The sequence below is a fragment of the Scaptodrosophila lebanonensis genome, unplaced genomic scaffold (assembly GCF_003285725.1).
Source record: "Scaptodrosophila lebanonensis strain 11010-0011.00,11010-0021.00 unplaced genomic scaffold, SlebRS2 tig00000059-arrow-arrow-pilon, whole genome shotgun sequence".
Lineage (NCBI taxonomy): Eukaryota > Metazoa > Arthropoda > Insecta > Diptera > Drosophilidae > Scaptodrosophila > Scaptodrosophila lebanonensis.
In genome coordinates this window covers 371,778-393,538 of record NW_022060552.1, presented here as the reverse complement: position 1 = coordinate 393,538, position 21,761 = coordinate 371,778, and the positions used below count along the sequence as shown (strand labels likewise).

At 35.3% G+C, this 21,761-nt stretch overlaps 2 protein-coding genes across 2 annotated transcripts in view; both read right to left on the bottom strand.

The window, feature by feature from the left end:
• Positions 1-8,484: 8,484 nt before the first annotated feature.
• Positions 8,485-11,002, bottom strand: LOC115624498. Its single transcript, XM_030519202.1, has 3 exons — positions 10,811-11,002; positions 10,621-10,761; positions 8,485-9,524 (listed from the first exon to the last, which is right to left on the bottom strand). Exons 1-3 carry the CDS (start codon positions 10,911-10,913, stop codon positions 8,569-8,571), a joined length of 1,200 nt encoding a protein of 399 aa, XP_030375062.1. The 5' UTR covers positions 10,914-11,002; the 3' UTR covers positions 8,485-8,568.
• An 8,615-nt stretch (positions 11,003-19,617) lies between these two features.
• The window catches only part of LOC115624490, a 48,892-nt gene continuing 46,748 nt past the window's right edge, over positions 19,618-21,761 (bottom strand). Inside the window, exons 5-7 of the mRNA XM_030519193.1 lie at positions 21,606-21,728; positions 21,362-21,548; positions 19,618-19,781 (exon numbers count right to left, since the gene is read on the bottom strand). Coding sequence (XP_030375053.1) covers positions 19,618-19,781; positions 21,362-21,548; positions 21,606-21,728 — 474 coding nt within the window. The remainder of the gene's footprint in view (positions 19,782-21,361; positions 21,549-21,605; positions 21,729-21,761) is intronic.

Here is a 21,761-nt window from a genome sequence, read left to right as displayed (position 1 = left end):
CATATTTTCTGCAAATGAATTAATGTCTAGATCGTCAGACATTTCGCTTGAATTGAATTTAAACTCTGAACATTGGGAAATACATGGCTTTAAATACTTCTGAAACCTTTGCCATCAAATGCAATAAGCAATACCATTGGTTTTCCAGCTGAGTTTATTCTAGAGAATCTCTAATACCAACTTAAAATAAAAATAATATAATATATATTTGGTATTCAAAATTTCAAAGCAGGCTTAGTCAACTGGACTTTCAACTCAAGTCTATTTGCGAAGCAAACTCTGATCTGCAAACTCTTCCGAAACATAAACACTCCATACACGAACGCGTCCATAATCAAGCCATCTATCCTGGGAAATCTTTCTCTGACCGCTTAATCCACAATAAATACCAATTTAATTAAATGCAAATTAATTGCCAACTTTTTTATAAAAAAAAAAGAAGTGAGAATTACAAAACGCACACACAAATCAAAATTTACAAACAAAGCCGCGCCGCTTAAGCAAATTAACGCCTGTGCTGGAAACTCAGTTAATTCTCTTATGAATTTCCATAACCTTTTTTCCATTCCACGGCGCTCGCATCGGAAAAACAATTTTAACAACCGAGGAAAAGAATAAAGGCTGCCATGGACACACACACATACACACACACACACACACACGCACACATACACCACCATACTATGTACATAAAAAAGTGGCCGCTGGCCAAATACTTTCAACGGTTCCCAAGAAAAATGCGCAGCAGTTTGAAGGTGGCAGTAAAAAATTGTCGAAATTCTTGAACTTAACTCGAGCGCTCGCCACTGACGCCTCTGGCGACCACCAACCGAGGGCACAGCTCATTAAGCGCCGGCACTCTGCTTGCCACTTGTCACAGTTTTTCACAGTTTTCCACAGGTTTCCACAGGTTTCAGCTGCATGCACTTGCAAATGCAGTGCACTGTGGATCAAAACTTAAAATAGCAGCATTTTTTTTTTATTAATTATTGAAACAGATGAAGCGACCTACATATATAACTGGCCACAACACTACACTATTCTATTACACAAAAAAAAAAGAAACTACACTTCTATTACACAAAAAAAAGAAACCATACTTAACAAATTATACAGAATATTTACAATAAATTTACGTAGAACACTAATGGCTTTATTTAAGAGATCTGTGGGTTGTTTTCTCTTGAGATAAGTGAAAGGACGATCGTCTGGAAGGGGCCTGTCTGCTGCAATAAGATCTTGGCTGCTCAATGTAACCACAAAAGTGTCTGCTTTTCTAGAGTCCTATGGTCCACAGATTTAGGTCATGGCGCAGCATGGAACCATGGACATAGCAGTTGCATCCAAGGATAAATCATATAGCTTTCTTCTGGATCATCTGGGCCTGTTGATGGTTCGACGCCGCTGCCAATCCTCTAATCCGGATAATAACTGTCTTTACTTGAAGTAAAGTTATGACTCGTATTCAGACTCCGCTACAGATGTCAATGTAAACATATTTGTTTTTAATTTATTCAAGGATAAGTGGTATTTTTTTTTTTTTTAATTACACTATCAACCACAATTTTAACACTATGAGTCGCCAAAAACTAACAAAATAAAAAATCTACGTATGTTTCAACTTTAGAGATCACCATCGCGACCTAATAATCATGTGATTTGATAAATGTTTCTACAAATATGGTAAATTTTAAAATAATTAAGAAAGCCATGTAAATGTTAAAAACACATTTTCGGACAGTAAAAACTTGAATAGAACATAATAAAACGTTGGAATACGGAGGAATACTGCTCAAAATTTTATAATTATCCTTATAAAATAGGGCCGTGGATTTAAATGTAGAGATCAACTCAATAGTAAAAACATTTCTATTTTTCTTAAAATGGTTTTTAAAATCAGCTGCCCTATACCTTACATTTAAAACGTTTCATTAAAGCCATTGAATATTTTGAAATTAAATTCATATTATATTATTTTATGACGAATGAATTTGAATTCATAATAGAGTTCGAAAGTCCGTGAGTCGGTGCCTTTATAGGAGCTATTATTGGACGTTGTACAGGCCCATTTATATCCTGCGTAATATTTCCACAGGTTATTGTTATAGTGATGCTCAGTAATAAAAACACTTGCCATGAAAAGGAGCTAAAATATTGAGAATCTCCGATATGTGTATTTGTTTTTTACCAACAATTTCCAATTTTTGTCAATTAATTAATTCTTTTGCGAAGAAAGCCTTTAAAATAATGGAACAGCCGTTGCCTCCTATTTTCGCTTTGAATAGATTAACCGCCGGCTTTCCACGATTTCTGGTCATTATTTTCCCACAAAACTCTGCTTAATTGTTTTTGGCTAGTTTTTTAGTAAATGTTGTCCCAAAACAATGTATTTTATTGTCCCTTTTTAAAGAAAATTGTTCACAGAATCAACTAAAAATCGCAAATAAAACAGAAAAACAAATAGGCAGCTGAACTTTTAATTATCTTAATAGATTTTTCGTAAATGAATTCAAAACTTCACCTTTATATTATTAGGTAAGCTGAAATCAATTTCAATTCTAGACTGTTTTTGAAAGGTTTAGTAATCCTTATAGGTACGTAAATATCTTTCAATTCAAATGAATCCAACTACTTTCAACTGTTACTGGTGATAAGGCACTACTTCTGATTCAACACATTTGATTCAATTCGTGTTCTAGAATAGTTCCTACCACAAAATCAGTAAGTAATTGTTGAAAAGCTAGAAAAGTTGATTCTGATTCTCTAAACAATTTAAAAAAGAAAAACTATCTGAGTATGAAAATGTTCTTAGTTTATATCGAACACACACAATTTTTTCCCCCTGACATATTAAATTTTTTCTAAACAATTTTGTAGAATGACGCAATGAAATAGTTTAATTTCGTGAAACAATAACAAACATGATAATGAATGAAATATTAAACAAACTCGAGGCACAACTAGCTCGTTCTGAACTTTTTCCAACCTACAAGTATTATGCCTTTTTGCAGCTGAATTCGTAAATCGTGTGTTATTTTTATCTTTCATTTACAATGGCATGCAAATGGTATAAATGCAAAATATTTGGAAATAAATAATTCAACTGTACCTGCAAATAAAAAAAAACGCCATTCAATCAAAATGCTAGCCACTGTGGCTATAACTCCAGGAAACTTCAACGTCTTAATGTGTGCCCGTTGGCTGTGCTAAATAGCTTTCATTATTTACTTTATGCTTGCACAATGCAACAAAATCGACCCTTTGCATTTTTGGTTGTCTGGAAAATCCAGCATTTTCCGTGCAAAATTGTCGCGCGCATTTTTATGGCTTGGCAGGAAAAGGGAAACGCCAGCCTGCCTTGCACTTGCGCTCAATGTGCTGAGGAAAATTCATTTGCTCTTCATTGCATTACCAGTGAACTTTTCACAGCTCCGAGCTTGGCTCCGGGTTTTTCTTCTTTTGGGGTTGCCCTTTGATTAGCTTTTGCCCTTCATTCAACTTCCATTTTCCTCATGCGCTACTTAAAGAGGCATACCCGCTGTCACGCCCCCTTCTACGCCTACTCGTGCACGCACACACACACACCCACACACACCCACACACAAATCATGCCACATATCAATCAGTCAATCAAACATTTTGACAAAATCAAGCCACCAGCAACCTCTTCACATCGAAACGAGTGTCCCACAAAAAAAGCAAGGAAAGCTGACTAAGCATTTCGCCCGCTCAATACAACGGAAAAGTATGCTACGCTTTTGACATTTTCCATCAGCCCACTAACAATTTCGATTGTTGTTGTACAACAACAACACTCTCCGAATCTTATATGTAGTTGACAAGTCTTACTTATTTAGATCCTAGCAAGTACATCGAACCGGAAAAGCCGGAAAGCCGGAAACTTTGTGTGCGCTCAAGGACGACCCCGATGTAGAGACCGGGCGTGTGATTTTGGGCATTTAATTGAAGCTAATTGTTTATTATTAGATCAATTGCTGGTTGAAGCAACAATGTTGCTGGCATTGGGTGAAGAAAACTAAAACATAAACAAATATGTTGTTTAGGGAACTCGGCAGCAAAGGAACATTTTGTAATTGTAATAATTAATCATAAGAAAAAATTAAGCAATACACCTCCTTTTATTATACAGTATTCCAATAAACGAATTATGTAACTAAAATGTGAATAATTAACAATTTAAAATGTGAGAAACAAATCGGTGAGCGACTATATCAAAGGGAAGACAAAGACTAGAAACTTGAGCTCTTTATTTATATTTTCTGCTCTTCTGGTATATGGCCTGACTAATTATAATGTACATACTCGTATTTAGGACTACACAAAAGTGTTATCCTTTGAAAACCTGTCGTCGTATCTACGTAGCGTTTTCACAAATCAGATATAGTTTTCTAATAGATTTTATTTGCCCAGAAAATAGCGGCCTTCCCATATAATACCTTCAATAAGTGTTGAACCTCAACTTTATTGGCTCAAACAATTTACAGCCAAAGAATCAAGAATAAATAAAATAATTAACTATTAATGGTAGCAGTTTCCACCATTTGCCAATTTATGTCTTAATCGGTACATTACAAGAAAGGAATTTACTTTCTTCCAGTATCTAATAATATTATTTTAATTTAATAATTTAATAAATGTACATTCTATATAATATCTCAAGATTTAAGCATTAATATTCAGTTTCTTTTGAACAGAGCTGCAATAAAGGCCAATTATTTGTCTAGCTACTTGTTATTAGATCTGGGAAATGTGTATAGTCGTTTAGGATAGTGAATAAAAGCTTTAATGTTTAATGTTTTTCAATATATTTGTTCATAATACAAAATATGAAGAGCCTTAGAATAGTGGAACTTGCACCATTTTTAATTTTACTTTTGAATAAAAATATTCAAAAATTTAGTCCTATTTAATTAAACGATTCTGGAAATGTAATTATTATTATAATACAACTACTTACTATAAAATTCTGTTTGTTTATAATAAAAAAGAATATAGGTAAACAGAAGCAAAATTAAGACCTAGGCACTAAAAAGCACATTCTCTGATGTTTTCAATTCGTTTTCTATTATTTATTTATGGAGGGAAGTGCCAGCAGAGTTGTGTCGAGTTGGAGCTGCCTTTTATCTTTTACAAAAATATCCATAAAACAAACTAAACTATGAACTCAAAGTTTGTCAAATTCGTAATGCTTTTTATACTTATTAGCTCCTTTTTCATTTTTTGCATAACAATCGTTATCCGATTATGATGAACGGCATTATTTACACCAAATAGTGTATTTTTCTTTAAATATATAACTACATATAGTATGTGTAGAGAAATGGATTATATGTAAAGTCTAAATAGATAACTATATATCCAATTGAGCTACACACTTTATATATCGCAGTTTTAGATGAACCTTTAAAACTCTTTTCCCTTTTTCCATAACAATCGTAATCCGATTATGAAAAATGGCATTATTTACACAAAACAATTTTTTCTCTTTAAATATATAAAGAAAATATGCAGCATATAATGGGATATCTGTAAAGTCTAAATAGATAACTATATAACCAATTGAGCTACACACTTTATATATCGCAGTTTTAGATGAACCTTTAAAACTCTTTTCCCTTTTTTCCATAACAATATTTATATCCGATTATGATGAATGGCATTATTATCTTAGACCGTTATTTTTCTACAAATATATATGTAAAAATGTATATATATGTATGTATATGTAAACAAAATACTTTATCTGATATGCTAATATTACTTGAACACTCGCTTTAGTACATAACCGCTGACTATAATCCTTTTATGCATTTTCTGCCGAGTCTAAAAAGTTATATTCACTCTTTATAGATTGGAGTTTTTGCCACAATCTCTTACCTTTTGTTCTGAACAAGTAATTAAATGCAATTTTCAATATGCGTTAAATGGATTTTCCCCCTTTTCACAACAATGTATTGCCAATTTTTTGAACACTTTCGTTGGCAGTTTTCATGTCTCACATTATTATTTATTTTTCTATATTTCGAAATATTTTAGCATTTTTCGGGCTGATTCACTTTTTCGGGAAATGCTTTTCCTTGCTTTTCACTTAAAGTGCACATGAAATGGTTAAATTGTTGTTGCTGTTTTTACTGCGTCGTCGTGTGTAAATTTTCTTGTCGCATGGCTTGGCTTTTCTATTCCTCCTCTGGTTTCTGCCTGGTGCTTATCTCATGTCGCGTATCACGGAACTCGTTAAAATCACCTTAGAACACGTGACTGCACGAGGAAAACACTCACAGACACAGGCACACACACACACACGTGCACACACATGCAGAAGCAACAGCGTTTGGCAGCACACACACACACATACACATACACTTATAAACGGCAAAAGTTGGGTAAAATTATGGCCAGCAAGAAAGTGTGCCGTTAGGTCGATCCGTTTGTTTGCCGTGTTGTTGCTGTTGTTGTTGTTGTCGTTGCAGGTGTGTGCGAATTGTCAAAAACTGCACACGCTTCGAAAAAAGCCGAAATTGAAATACACGCACAAACACACACACACACTCGCACTCGCACTCACATACATGTAACAAGCGTTAATCGAAGTGTCCGTTGTGTGTCTTTTGTTGATTTTGTCGTTTTGTTGTCTTGTTGTGTTGTTGTTTTTGTGGTGGACGCGCCGCACCGCCCGATCAGAAACTCGCTGCGATATCCTAATGCAAAAAAACGCACGTCCTCACGCAAAGGAAACGCAATGTAAACTGATTTGCTTGCAACGAGCGCCACGCAAAGGTCTGGCGAGGCCACAGCAGAGATTTTTCTTTTTGGCACCAAACTTCGTGCTTCGGCTGGGAAAGTGTGAGTGGCGGCGTCTCACGAACCACTGCGATGGGAGCACGAAGCGCAGCCGAAGGACAAAACGAGGCTGCATTCGGGTCAATGAATGGCGAAGCCAGTGCCGGTTTCGGTGGGTGAGGTGAAGAGGCACGGAGAGAGAAGACGAGAGAGCGCACCGGAGCGGCTGAGAGCGGCTTAATTGAGTCACTTGGGGAAACTCTACAAATGAGTTGAATTTAGTGAGCAAGAGTGGGGTGTTTGGTTTCTATGAGAGTTGCATTGCACTGCTTGACAGTGCCGTTTCGTTTATTGTGCACTGCTTTAGAAGCAGAGCTTTGTTTCCAAAACGTAAATGTTTTCTCGCCATTTCTCTCCAAAACTTAAATTTGAAATTTGAAAATTACAAGCGAAAATAAATTGTAATATTCATTTAAATTAGTTATTAACAATTACTTCGAAGGTCGTGCTGCTAAGTTTGTAAAAATGTGTTCAAAAATTACATTTTACGCGTAAAAAAAAATACCATATAACTTTTATTCATTAGAAATATTCTGTATTTGGATCCATATTTCTATTTGCATTTTTGTGTTTTCAAATCTAGATTTGTCTAAAGCTACTTCTTATTTTTAAAAAGTAGGCATCAAGTTTTTAATTTTAAAGTACTTTCAATAACCTTACAAGTTCAATATTAATCCAATCAATCAATCTATATCCAAACAGGAGGTGGACAACTTGTCCTACAGGTTTTTGTCAAATTTTTGTCCATTCGAGTATTTTATGAGGTGTCGTGTTTCGTAAATTTTTGTGTTCGCAGGAAAAGCCAAATATCCAAAAACACGCAAAACATTATAACATTTTGTTTTGAGTAATTATAATTCTTAATAGCAACAACAAGTTGTTGAGTTTTCATTCTTGTTGAATGTACATAAACAAACATCGAAGACCAATATCCCTTTCTGAAGGCCACATACTTACCTTTAAAGCAACCGTTTGCCCTTGCCTTGCTTGCAATTAATCAGATTTAACTATTTTAAATATGCATAAATAATTATATTCAATATGGAATGTCTTTTGAATTTTCAAATTTGTGTGCTGCTTGGTGCAGTGCATTTCCCCTCCCCAATCGTGCGTATCATAATTAGTATAAGAATTCACTTATACGTCGAACACTTTGCAGAGTTCCTTTAAAATATTAAAGTTTCCCACTGCTTGATGCAGTGCTTTGCTTCTTTACTGACGCGCTTGTCATATTATAAGAGCTCAGTTGTACGCAAGAAGAAGAGTTTGAGAGTTCCTTAAAAATGTAATGCATTTCCCCTTCAAAGACTCGCTTGTCATAGTATAAGAACTCACTTGTACGCAAGACAACGTTAAAGAGTTCCTTTTGGATGTTCATGTTTGTGCGCTGCTTGGTGCAAATTTACCTTCGTTGACGTGCTAGTATAATACAACTTTAAATAGTTCCTTTTTAATGTTAAATGTACTGCTTCCCCTACACTGACTCGCTTATAATCAGTAGTATAAGAATTAACTTATGCATAAGACAACTCTGGAGATTAATTTTCCCCACACCTATTCAGTGAGACTGCTTGGCCTACACCGTATAAGCTGGACGACTGCTCTATCCACACTATATTCAACTTAGCTGCTTAGCCGAAAACATTTATTAACAATTTTTTTAAGCAATTTTTTTAAGATCATAAAATTAAGATGGGCAGCTGGCGCTTACTTCCTCTTGCTGCGCTTCTTCGCCTGCTTTTTGCAATGCTTCGCCTTTTGGTCCAACTCGGTGACAATCAGTTCCAGGCGCAGGCGATGGCAGAAGTTGTGCGTCAAGGCCCGCACATTCTCGTAGCTCAGGTGCAGGTAATTGAAGTCCTTGCCCAGGAAGTCAGTGCACCTTTGACTCTGCGAGGTGGTGCGCACGCGCACCGTCCGACTCACCGCCTCGTTCAGAAACTTGTCGTGCACCGTCAAGGTGACGTAGAGCGGCTTAATTATTTGAGCCGAGAGCGCCCACACCACCCAGAGGTCGTCCTTTTCCTGGCGACTGGCCGCATTCGTGTCGTCGAACTGACCATCTCCCAGCACCGCGGCCCACGATGTGCGACAGGCCATAAGGACGATGGGTGTGTGGAAACGGAAGCTCGCATAGCGGCCATGCAGCGGGGCGTTCGGCAAAGCCAAATGCCGCTTGATCAGCGACTTTTCCGGCTGTCCCTTCGGCCCGCCATAGGCGTACAAAGTAAGCGCAATGTTCTCGCGAAATCGCATGCGCAGCGGGGCCAACAGTTCCACAAACCGGTGTCGCTCGAACAACTCCACAAAGCGCACGTGGCCCGTGTCCGTGTGGCAGGACACGAAGTGCTGGAGTATGGCCGACGGGCTGATCACACGCCCGCACTGCGGACAAGGGATGGGCGAGCGCGAAATGTCCAGCACGCACTTGGGGTCCCGCTTCAGGAGCACATTCATGTCGCTGCTCATGCCCTTGCGCAGCGTCTCCCTCCCACTGGCTGGGCCCGATGGCAGGGACTGGGAGCGTTGCCAATGGGAGTGCATCAGGCGGCAGTATTCGTTATAGTTGCGCTCCTTTCGTGCCTCATCCTCGTCCAGCAGTCGATTGTAGAGCAGTCGACCGCCCACCTCCTCTGCCGAGATCTTAGCACTCGCGACCAAGTCTGCTGACAAAATATATAATTTATATATTAATAAAAAATGAAGCTGCAGTTTCTAGAAAGTCTTCTTAAGATGTCCCCTCAGCGAAAAGAAAAGAAATTTATGAGAGAAATTATTAAAAAGATATGGATTCCAAAGGTTTTACTAAAATGAATGAATTTGTTATTAATAAGCTGATATTATTAAATTCCCAAGCTGTTCCTCTTCGAAAAAAAGAACATTCCACAAGCGATATTTTTAGGAGAAATTAAAAAGATATGAATTCCATTTGGAATGTTGAGAACGTTTCCAACGAATTCGACTCTGTTTGATTGCAAAGATGTTATTATACATAAATAAATAAATTATTAATAAGATATAGCGAGAATGTGGCAATTTTCTCATTCCAAAAAAAGAGCATTACACAAGCGAAATTTTCGTTTGAAATTTGAAAACGTTTCGCAAAAAACACCGATTTTATTTAATTGCAAAAAGGTGCAACTCTAAATAAATTCATTATTAAGCCGATCTTTAAGCTATAATGTCCCATAAAGACTTGAAATGTCCTCATTCCGAAAGAAAGAGCATTCCACAAGGGAAATTGATGTGAAAAACGTTTCAAAAAACCAAGAAAATGAGAAAAACATTTAAAAACAGAATGAGTTCGCTTGGAATATTGAAAACGTTGCGCGAATAACAACGATTTTAACTTAAAGGGTGCTACTTTTTTTAAAAAAAACTATTAACTGTCATTATCGTTAGACTAATATTTAGGATCACGAGTTCATTATCGTTGTCGTTAGCAGATGTTAAAGGCCCCTATCGACAGAAACTAATCCCTATTAGTTCCATTGACTAGCAGGCTCGAAGGTTTGGTTCTATTTGTCGGTTAACATTTGTTATTAATAATTTAAACAAACAAAAAGCTGAATAGCTAAAAAGAATTGCAGTCTCTTAACTGATTTAGTAAACATTTAGTTTAACTTTTTGCAATTCTTAGATTTTTGTCATTCTTTTTAGCTAAACCGCCTTTTCGTTTTGCACTCTCTTCCCATCTCTTTACTCGACTGATGCGTAAATAGAATGGAATTCAAATCGGCAGCAGTCGCTTCTACCTACCTTTGTCCTCCCAATGCAAGTCACACGCTAGATTCTCATAGAATCCGGGTATTTGATTGATTTGCTCGTCACTCAGCGACTCCATCGTAGGATACTGCGCCACAGGACTGCTGGCCGACAACAAGTTGCGCAAGGAGGCCGCTTTAAAAGGAATAATTATATATCTATATAGTCCGAGTCTGGCACTTACATTCCGCATCTGCATCCGACTTGCCGTAGTCCCGTTCCGCCCCGCTCTCGCTGATGCTGCGCGCCAAGTTCGTGTTGGAAGGTACCGTCCTATCCAGGTCCATGTCTGTACAAAAATATAACGAAATAATTTGGTCGATTAGCTCAAAGAAACCCTATGGATGCCGAGCAAAATTTCATTTGCCAGGTATAGTGCCGAGCCTATAAAAATTATTAAAAAAACTAAAGGAAGGCACACTATGATTTGGGAATATCCAGACAACGAGAAATGGGATATTTTTACTTCATTCTCATGACAATAAATACATTATTATTATTTTTATGTTGGAATCTATATTTAAAAGAATACTTATGGAGCTTTATTTTATAATGCATAAGCATTCAAAAGTTAAAATCGCATTACAAAGATAAGCTAAGGAATGGAATCAGGAAGAAGTAGGAAGTTTTTATGAAACTCCATTCCCCTTTTTAATTTCAGCCGTTCATTTAAATCGCCTAGGCTGTGAAAAAAGTGTTTATACTTGTAGTTCTTGTTTTCTTCTTTTTATCCTGCACATTTCTGCTGTTCTTATACTAAACAAAGCTGAGTAGATATTAAAATAAAAACCAAATGAAATGTTTTCCCCTTCTTCTTAAAATTACATGATTTCCTTCTCGCTCTATATAGTTTGGTTGCAATCTATATATACTATACTATAATAGCTAAATATATCTTGATTGGCTGATCAACACACAGCCCCAAACAGTAAGAGTTGAAAAACTTTGGCAATTGGAAAATGTGGGCTCCAAAGGTGCAAAAACGGGCTACAGAGATAATTTGAATAATCAGGAAATTTCTTTCGATTAACTACAAGCTTGCTTTCTGGGGGAAACAAACAAGGGTTCAATGGAAAAGTTGCTCTATTTTATGTTCAAATATATCTATATTGCAGTAGTTTTATAAATGAAATAAATTAAAATATTTATTTTTTCCATACCAGCAGTATGATGTGCTGATCCGATGTAGGATATAGTGTATAAAATAAACCTTTATAGTTTTAGATGGAAGGCTGGCTCTACAACTAAACAGCGAGTGACGAGTTAAATAATGAAAAAAAAATAAATAAATGAACAAATATATATAAAAAAATAATAATATAAATAAATAAATGAATAAATATATAAATAAATAAAATAAATAAAATAAATAAAATAAAATGAATAAAATAAATAACAAAAATATAAAAAAATAAAATAAATAAAATAAATAAATAAAATAAAATAATGAAATAAATACATAAAATTAAATAAATGCATAAAATAAATAATATAAATAAAATAAACAAATTATTAATATAAAATAATTATTAATAAATATTTTAATAAATTTTAATAAAATAAATAGAATAAAATAAAAAAAATAAATAAATAAAATAAATAAATAAAATTAAAAAAAAAACAAATAAATTAATAAAATAAATAAATTAATTAATTCATAAATAAATAGAATAAATAAATATATCTCCCACTGCCTGCCATCCTCTCTGGCACGCTGCAGGTAGTCCATGCTTGCCACATCCCACCTTCCCCCAACTCAGAACTCGCAACACAGTCCACTGCCAAAAACACTGTCAGACGGCGCGGCCGTTTCATTCTGCCTCTATCGACAAACAAATAATTGAATATTTCTGATATACGAGCATTTCTTGTTGTGCGATAATGTAATAGTTATGGTCTGGATCTGTCTTCAGACTTACGAGTGTCTTCCATTTGCATACAAAGCGCAGTTCAATGAACCGTTGCTCGCCTATTTTCGAAACGGGTGCCGAGCCTATGGGGCTAATGACTTTTCCGTCTCCAGTTGTCTGCATCGTCTTTATGGCCACCCGATGAGTGCCAAGAAATCTGGCAGCAGCATGTTTTTTTTTGTATTTGTATCCGACGAGGCTAATGCACTGCAAATGGAAGTGTGTGGCAAGGCTGTGTGTGAGGTCATCAGCATAATTGCAATTTTTATGACTATGACATTTTTGCGCTTCAAGGATTTCCCTTTGCTGCACTCTCGCACTCTTGTCGGCCAAACAAATATACGAGTATATATGGGCGTGATTATTCATTTTGCGCCTGACGAGCATATTTCATTGGACGCCTGGAAGCCGGCCTGAAGGCAGTCGACAGTCGGCTGCCTGGCACACTTTTCTGATTTACAAGTACTTAATGCTATCCCTGCCCTAAATTCTCAAATAATGGCTGAGAATGCGCCTGAGATTTGTTCTGTACTCCAATTTCCAATCCATAGAGATGGATGATGAAAGAGTTTTTTTTAAATTATAATAATGGTTATATCTATTTATTTCCAATTTCATTAAATTATTTTAATGATAAATTTAATACAGCTTTATTTGACATTAAATTTATAAATTTATACATATATATTGTTTTTTTCTTAGTTTTTATTATTAGTATTAATATTATTATTATTTTTTCCTTTTTTTCTTATTTTACTTTATTTATTTCTTTTATTTTATTTTTATTACAATTTTTGTTGTTATTGCACGAATGTGTCCAACTAATAGTATAAGTTTGTTATGATATGATATCTGTGTAGGCATTTTAATTTAGATTAATGAAACGTCTATTACATTAAAAAGGGAATAATAATATAAGGGATAATAATACTCATCATCGTCTTCATTTGCTTAAAATACATTTTAAAACCTGTTTCCATTTCTACCTCATGATTTGCTTCTGCCTCCTCCACTGCTCCAAACAAACACATCTGCACAGTTATATATTATTAACTTATCAAATATTATTGTTTCTATATCGTTCGAGAGCAGTTAACCAAAATATAACCGACTTAGATATTGTATTCAATTCTTTGAAAACCAAAAGGAAATATTTCAAAACTGTCCGATTAAATGGTAGTGGATCGTGCAGGAAAAGTTTAATGCAAAGCCAACGTCTCAGCTCAAGTTTTTCTTTATCTCGAATATTAATTCAAGTTCCTCGCAGGTTTTCCTTTATCTCTTATTCTTAATTCAAGTTCCTCGCAGTTTTTCCTTCATTTTTAATTTTAGCCTAACCTCACGTTGTATAGCTGCTAGCTTTCAACACAGTCATACATACAAAGCGAAGATGTGTACCATAGGGGCAGTGGCGCCATCGAGCGGTTGCTTAAATAACTATTTGTAAAAGCTGTGGAACTTGTTCATGGCTGTAGATTTTACACAAATGAGCTTTTGTCAAGCTTAGGAAAATGGGGGAAAAACGGAAAATATATTAATATTGTTATGGACAGCAACATCTAGAAAAAATATATGATTATATTATAAAATATATGAAAACAATATGAAGATGTGTGCTTGGAGCAACTCCTTAATTATTGTCCTTACAATCCTTCCCAGACTATTTCACAGTTACAGCAAAATGGCAGATCATAAAATAAGTTGAGCTTCGTCGAAGGCGGACAGATAATGCCAAAGAGATAAAATGGCATCACAACGTCCAAACCATAGCCCATAGGTATTTATAATGATCTCAGTTAAAACGATGCTTCGAACATATTTCTTAATATATTATTTATTTTTCGGCCCAAAAATCAAACTAGTAGCTACTGATGATGTTTCTTTGTTAATTATTTATTGTGGTTTATTCATACTTTGCTGGCTTATTGCTGGAGCAAATATTCCTTGAACTAATACTTGCATTTACTTCTAAATAACTTTTTACAATAATATAATACTTTCACATTAACTTTATATATGTATGTATATATATATAGATTTATCATATTCGTCCTGTTGTTATTGATTACATTTTAAGTTGCTTATGTCCTACTATTTTTAACTATTACATTGATTCGTTTAGTGGATCATTATTTCAATTGTTTATCTCTCTTACTAGCTTTCCACTGATCGGGTTCGATCTTTTCGGCTTTTGCTTAAACTAAATTAATTTATTTGTTAATACTTGTGCTTGTTATATTTGAACAAACAGTTTTTATTTGACTTGCTTTGAAAACATTTTATTGTATTTACACTAATTGTTATCAAAGATTCGCCTTTTGGCATCTAAACACGCACGTCATAGACCTACAAATACATTTTTTATGTAAGGGAAATCATATGAGAGCCGAAAATGATGAGAAGAACAATGAACCACAAATAAGGGAAGACAAATTTCACAACACGTTTTGATTACACAAATCTGAGAGCATATCTACAATTAAATGCTCACAACATTTACACTTACGACTATTTTTTGTTTCTAAACCCATTTCTATACATATTTACAGAACTATTTTTTCGAGCAATCGCTTAAATTTTTGCTTGCTTTTGATCTCGAACAAATGCTTTTTTTGGCAACTCTGTTGCAATTGTTATGAGTACTTTTTGAGTTAATAACAATATATTTCGACATACCAATACTTAATTATTTTAAAACAAAATGAATTGTTCTGAACCCATCATATTGTTATTAGTATTTTATTGTTTTATTCATTTGATTTCATTTCCTTTATACATTGCGCTTTCTTTTCAACTTGGATTACACCGATTTAATTATAAGGTAAAGGAACTGTTTACCGCTGGATTTTTGTTTGCCAAAAATGTGAAGAAATTATACCTCTGATTTGCCATATTGCCAAAAATGATTTTAAAAAAAGGGTCTAGCGATTCCTTAACTTTTGTGTTCTAGAGCTATTAGATTTTTAAGTTTTCGCCCACAAATCCGCGAATTTAAATATGGAGATTGATAATTTTGCATTATTCCAAAACTGTAAAAAGTTCCTTTCTATACAATGTCTTAGGTTTATGCGCTAAGTCTGTAATATGTATCCGTGTATCTGGGATTTCAATACCCTATGAAAAAAACGATCAATGTTGTCTATCATGCAGACCTGTAAGTAAATGTACACCGAATAGCTTAATACCCAGTCAATTTCTTTGGACTTCCTTGGCTTACAAAGCTGTAACAATTAATTTTGGAAATTTGCTTAAGCTTGGATGAATTTTCTTAAGTGGAAAAATCGCAGTAAATCGATTGGTTACTAAAATTCTCGTTGTTTTACTTACCCGGTCCATCTTGAGGCATATTTCAGATTTACAATATCCTACTGAATATACATAATTTATATAATTAACTTACTTTATACCCTGGTTACATAAAATGTCTGCTTTACAAGGCAGAGTCAAATTTATATCGCTTTTTATTTACACATTCTGGGAAGAAAATGGTTTCGTTCAAATTTTGCCCAAAAAGGGACATCTCTTGTCCAAAACTATAATAAGTTAGTGAATACTTTTTTTTGTATTTGCCCTAAACTTATGCCATAACTGAGACTCAACTTATATTCAAAAAATATATCTGTTTTTTTTTTAAATTTAAAAATTACCAGCTCATTATAAATAATACAAATAATAAGTAAAATCAATTCTTAAATTTAAAAAAAAAATTATGAATTGTTTAGGGATTTTCGAAAGCAAAATATTTGCAAATTAAAAAAAGGAAATTATTTTCGTTCAATCCGCCCACTCTTTTGTTAATTTCTAAAATTTTAATTAAATTTTTTGAATTGTTTGGGGATTTTTGAAGACAAGATATTTGCAAATTAATTATTTTAAAAATGTTAATAAATTATATGAATTGTTTGTGTTTCTGCATTTTTTTTAATTCTTTAATTGGAAAAACAGAAAAAGAATAAATAGTAGAGATGAACAAGAATAAATAGTAGATATGTGAAGTGTTGGAAACGATGCAAAATAAAATTTATTATTTACGCGCAATCAGTTGTTTATTTAATCAGCTGGAAGCTATTAATAGCAAAATTTTTAAGTAGCTTTATGGCATGCTACTCATTAAAAAAAGTTCGCGAAATAAAGCGCTAAAAAGCTGTGGAATTGCTAAGAAAACCATAACAGTAGTTTTCAGATGAAAAATATCTGTTTTATACGGGAAGGTGAAGTTTAAATTTTGAAAATATTCTAAACAAAAAAGCTATTATTTCTAAATTTTTCCCGCAATTGGCCTTCAAGAAAAGCAAGGTTTTAAAAAAAAATACAAATTAACTTGACTTTACAATTTAAAGTTTAAATAGAAATGAATTATTCTGCTTCGAACATTTCGCTTAGGAGAATGCCATTTTATGCCCAGAATTAACGCCATAATTACAATTAATGTGAATGCCTCTCTTATTTGTTTATAGAGGCTGCTAATTTTATTCTATTATTTGAAGCAAGTTCACGTTGCCTCGTATTTATCCCTTGCTTATATATTTTCTTATGTACCAGTTCGTTACTTTTTTAGACAACTAAAATAGAGGATCTAGTTCGGCATCTGCTTCAGGGAATTTAAAAGATTGCCTTTTTAGCCAAAGGGGAAACTTTTGAAATATTTTTCATCATGTTCCCCAATTTCAACAATGGCACTCAGTCTATAAACATCTCAAGATTTTCAAATTGCCAGATGGAGAAAATTCGTTAGTCGTTGAGATTAAAATATTTGGTATAAGCAATAACTGGCCAATGAGTGGAATTTGTTATTAATTTTCTAGGCCTATTTATCCTTTTCAAAGAAAGCATATGGCTTTCTTTTTATTATTGTTGAAAATTATGAAACAGATGGCAATTCTATTTTTATTTTAAGTGAGCCAAGTGGCCAACAATTTATTGATATTCTTTCCACTCGTTTTTCTGACGTAGATAACGCAAATTTCAATTTGTAGATAGAAAGCCTATAAATATGTTCAAATAGTAACTATATTGAACGGAAATTTGAATTATGGGTATTGGTTTGTTATAAACATTCATTGGTAATTGCTTTCCAATGCTGGAAAAAAACACTTGGACTGACAAATTGAAGATCCTGGAAGTTTATTGAATTGTTTCATGTTTCATATTTTTGTGTGTTGTCTGCTATTCATAAATACTTGTTACTACGTTCGGGGTTTGCATGTTTTTGTTTTTTTTGAGATATATCGCATCTTAGTCTGAATATTTCATAGATTCATACTTCTATGTTACACGCTTAATAGCCTCGGCGGCATTCATTTTTGGTTTTTACTTGAATAACACTTAGGCGCTACGCATATATGTATGTATATGTTGTAATATTGTTATATAATAGTATAATATAAATTCAACAGCTGTAGTACCCTTGGCCATTGATGATGGAAAAGCGCGAAAATGCAATTAATTTCCATATATGTATGTATATTAATTATTGCAATGCTTCACGCGCTTTTCACGGTTTTCATGTTTTCTTTACTTCGTCTTACACAAATTGAAAATTGAACCAAAAACTGGCAGCCAAACCAAAAGAAGGCGAGAGAAACGTCGTGGTTGCTGCTGCAGCCACTGCTCTGGCTATTGTTGTTGTTGTTGCTGCTACTGCTACTGCTGCTGCTGCTGCTGCTGTTGCCTTGCAACACCTTAAGCTACTTTTGTGAAATGCATTTCATCATCAATTCAACATCAGCACGAAATGTTGGCGGCCACTTCGCTGCGCAAAGTCATCAATAATCGTTGATCCAGCGTTGAGTTCGATGTTGTTATTGTTGCTCTTGTTGTTGTTGTTGTTGCTGTTGTTGTTGCTGTTGCAGCTTCAGTTGTTGTTGCTGCTGTCGTTTGCAGAACTCCAGCAACTGTCGCTGACAGTCGTCGTTTCTCGAACTGTCCTCCTTCTCGTCTTCGTCGCTGTGTTGCAGTTAAATCATTGCTGGCACTTTGAATATTGCCGTCGTCATCATTGTGATTGCCGGGATGATGCCACGCCCACCGCCTCTTCACGTGGCACTGCTCCAGAGTGCAGAGTGTTGCCATTTGACAATTATAAAAGCATTTGCATGGAGCCGCCTTTGACATTGTCAGTTGGCTCAACTGTTGCTGCTGCTGCTGCTGTTGTTGTTGTTGTTGCTGTTGCTGGGAATACTCTGCTCCTTTTTTGCCGCTATATTGAGGGTCGATAATTTGATGTGCCAACAATCGCCAAAGCCTCATCCTCGTCGCATTCGTGAGCCTTGTCAGAGCGACACTTGCGAGCAGGCCGAATGGCAGCCACAGAGCGAATGCATCAACGTTGTTGTTGTTTTTGTTGTTGCCTGCAACACGAAATATTGCCTCCAGCATCAGTCTCTTGATGTGCCTGTGCAGCTTAGATATTTGTTGCAACAACTGCGTACATTTGAGCAGCCAGGAATTCCAGAAGATGTGAGCTCTCGATGCGGCCGATGCGCTGCCATCAGCTATCGGAAAAAAGAGCATTGCATTAGCTTCAAATGAGAAAAGGGTATTCTTATGCTTCTAAATAAATCAGTATCTTATAAAGATAGCTATATGAATGATTGGAAATCTTATAACTGAAAATAATGAAGGAATCATAGATAGGGTCAGTCATAAATAGAATCCTTTTTTATCAGTGCACTACATATCCAAAACTGATCAAAACTATCAGATATGGAAATATGAATTAATGGCAAGAAAGGTCCACTGAATAATACAAAATACGTATACACAGATAATTATATCAAATATATTACCTTCCTAAACAATGTTAGAAAATTCTGGACCACTAAAATGAAAAAACTTAATATCACGTCAGTCCGTAAAGGAATTGCTTTTGTTGAAAAAATAAAGCAAAACTTTTCAGAAATTGTAATTAGAATAGTTTCCCACAAAGTATTTAGTATGTAGTACACGTTTCCAGTTATAGTTATCAAGGAAATTAATTATTCTTCAAGTCTTTAAGATCATTTCTTGATCAGAATATGCCATGGAGAGGGAAAAATGTTTTTTTTTTCGATAATATTTATTCTGATTTCATTTTGTTTTGCTAAAATCTTCTTCGTAGCTCTTTCCAGTGTAACGCTTCGAGCGGTGCTGGATTTGATATTTTGCTGAGGCTTTTATCCAGATTGTGCAATTCGCCTTTGCATCTAGAGTATTTGCTCAACTGATCCCATTCAGCTTTTAGTTGCTCCCCAGCCACTGCAGGGCCTTCAAAGCAATTCGTTAGCACCAGAACCAGAGCCATAGCCAGAGAGTTGAACGTGCAACAACAATTCTAAGCCTTTGCCTTTGCCTCAGACTCGGCGCGTCCATTCGATGCCCAGACAGGCAGCAGCTCTAGCTGTCAACTGATTCTGCAGGGCAGCCTTCAACCTCCTCTACCCACAGCACAAACAACATAAATTATGTAAATAAAATTTTCCAACATAAACATTTTGCCACCAGAAGGCGAAAAAGAAGAAGAGACAGCACGAGCAGGAACAGGAACAGGAGCAGGAACAGGAGCAGAAGTAGAAACAGGGGAAGGAACAACGCTTGAGTAAAGGAAGCGACACGCTTATCGAATCAAATGCCGAGGAAATAAAATTGGTATAAACTTAGTTTAGTCATGAAAGATTGGGGACAGACGGTGTGCCATTGAAGCAGCAGTCCAACGCTTGATGTGTAGTCACTATTGCTGCCACTACTCCCTCCTCCAGGCCCGCTCCGAACCATATGCAAGTGCAGCGTTTTTCCCTCGAACCAAAGTTATTTTCATTTGCATTTCGTCTTATATATACATACATATATATATATATATATATATTTTTTTTTTTAGTTTGTGTGTGGGTGGCTGGGTGTCAAAAAATATGTGTACGTACGTATGTTTGTGTATTGTATGGCTAAAAGTGTTGCCACTTACTTGCGGCAACATTTACTTAACACCAACAACAACAATGTAAACGCATTGAGTTGAAAATTGTATTTAAAATTGAGTTGGCGGGCCAAGTACAAGTAGTAGAGCAAAGAAGGGAAAAAATAATAAACATACATCCATACATAGAGTATATTGCAAAAAATTTCAACGTGCGCATAAAAGTATGCAACATTATTGCTGCAGCTGAACGTTTCATAACTGAATGAGTGTTGTGTTGTGTGGTGGGTTAGAGTGGGGTGGAGTTGGGTAGTGTGGGCGTGGGGAGTACAACCAACAGGAAGTTGCCTAAGGAGTTGGGCGTGGTCTGCGTCTGATTTTTGTTGTAGATTTTTGTGAACCTTATGCAAATGCCATGTTGACATACAATTGCATACATAAGTGAGTGGGCGCTTGTGTGTTTGTGCGCTTGCATATATGTTTGCGCAATATTTTTGGTAAAGAAGCACAGAAAAAAACAACCATTTCTGCTCCTTGCTTTAAGCTTATTACAAGTTTTCCTCGAAATCAGTCAGCAAAATATTCCGATACTTATACGCAGTTGAAGGAACTTTTATGAAGATTCATGAATGCAGACATGAATGCAAAAAGCAGCTGAATTTGTTACACAAATCCTACTAATTTGGAGGGTAGCTCAAGAGACTTGTTTGTGGATAGAAATTAGAGATAATATTCCTGCTCAACCGCTCTAGCTTAAGTTAACTTTAAAGTAAAAGCAAGTAGTGGTATATTTAGAAGAAATTTTAGTTCTTAACATTGAAAGATAAATAACATCTGCAAAATATTATGACCGTATAAGCAGCTAATTTATAGAATCAATTTCTAATAAAACGACTGAGAGAAGCACACTGGAGCTCTTGATCTGGACACTTACCCGAGTAGTAAGTCAAATAGGATTCGTTGTGATCATCAAAGCCACGCTCCCCATTCGTATGCTCATCCAGTGGGTAATTGTTGATGTCATAGGACCTGCCCGATGCCATAATCCGCGGACGATCTTCTTCGATAACGCTCTCGATTTCCTCCTTAAAAATGTAAAATATGTTGGCCGTGCACTTGAGCTGCAAAGAGACTTAATTAGCGTAATGTGACAATTAATTTTATCTGCACGCTCTTACTCTCATCTGTCCCTTGAGAAAATGTTGCGTGGTGACCATAAAATGTATCGCACTCATCACAGACTCCAGCGAGCTGTTCTCGTGCTTCTCGATTTGATACGTTTTGATGTGATGGGGAGGCACCTAAAAGTGGATTCGTGGATTGGTGGAAACAAA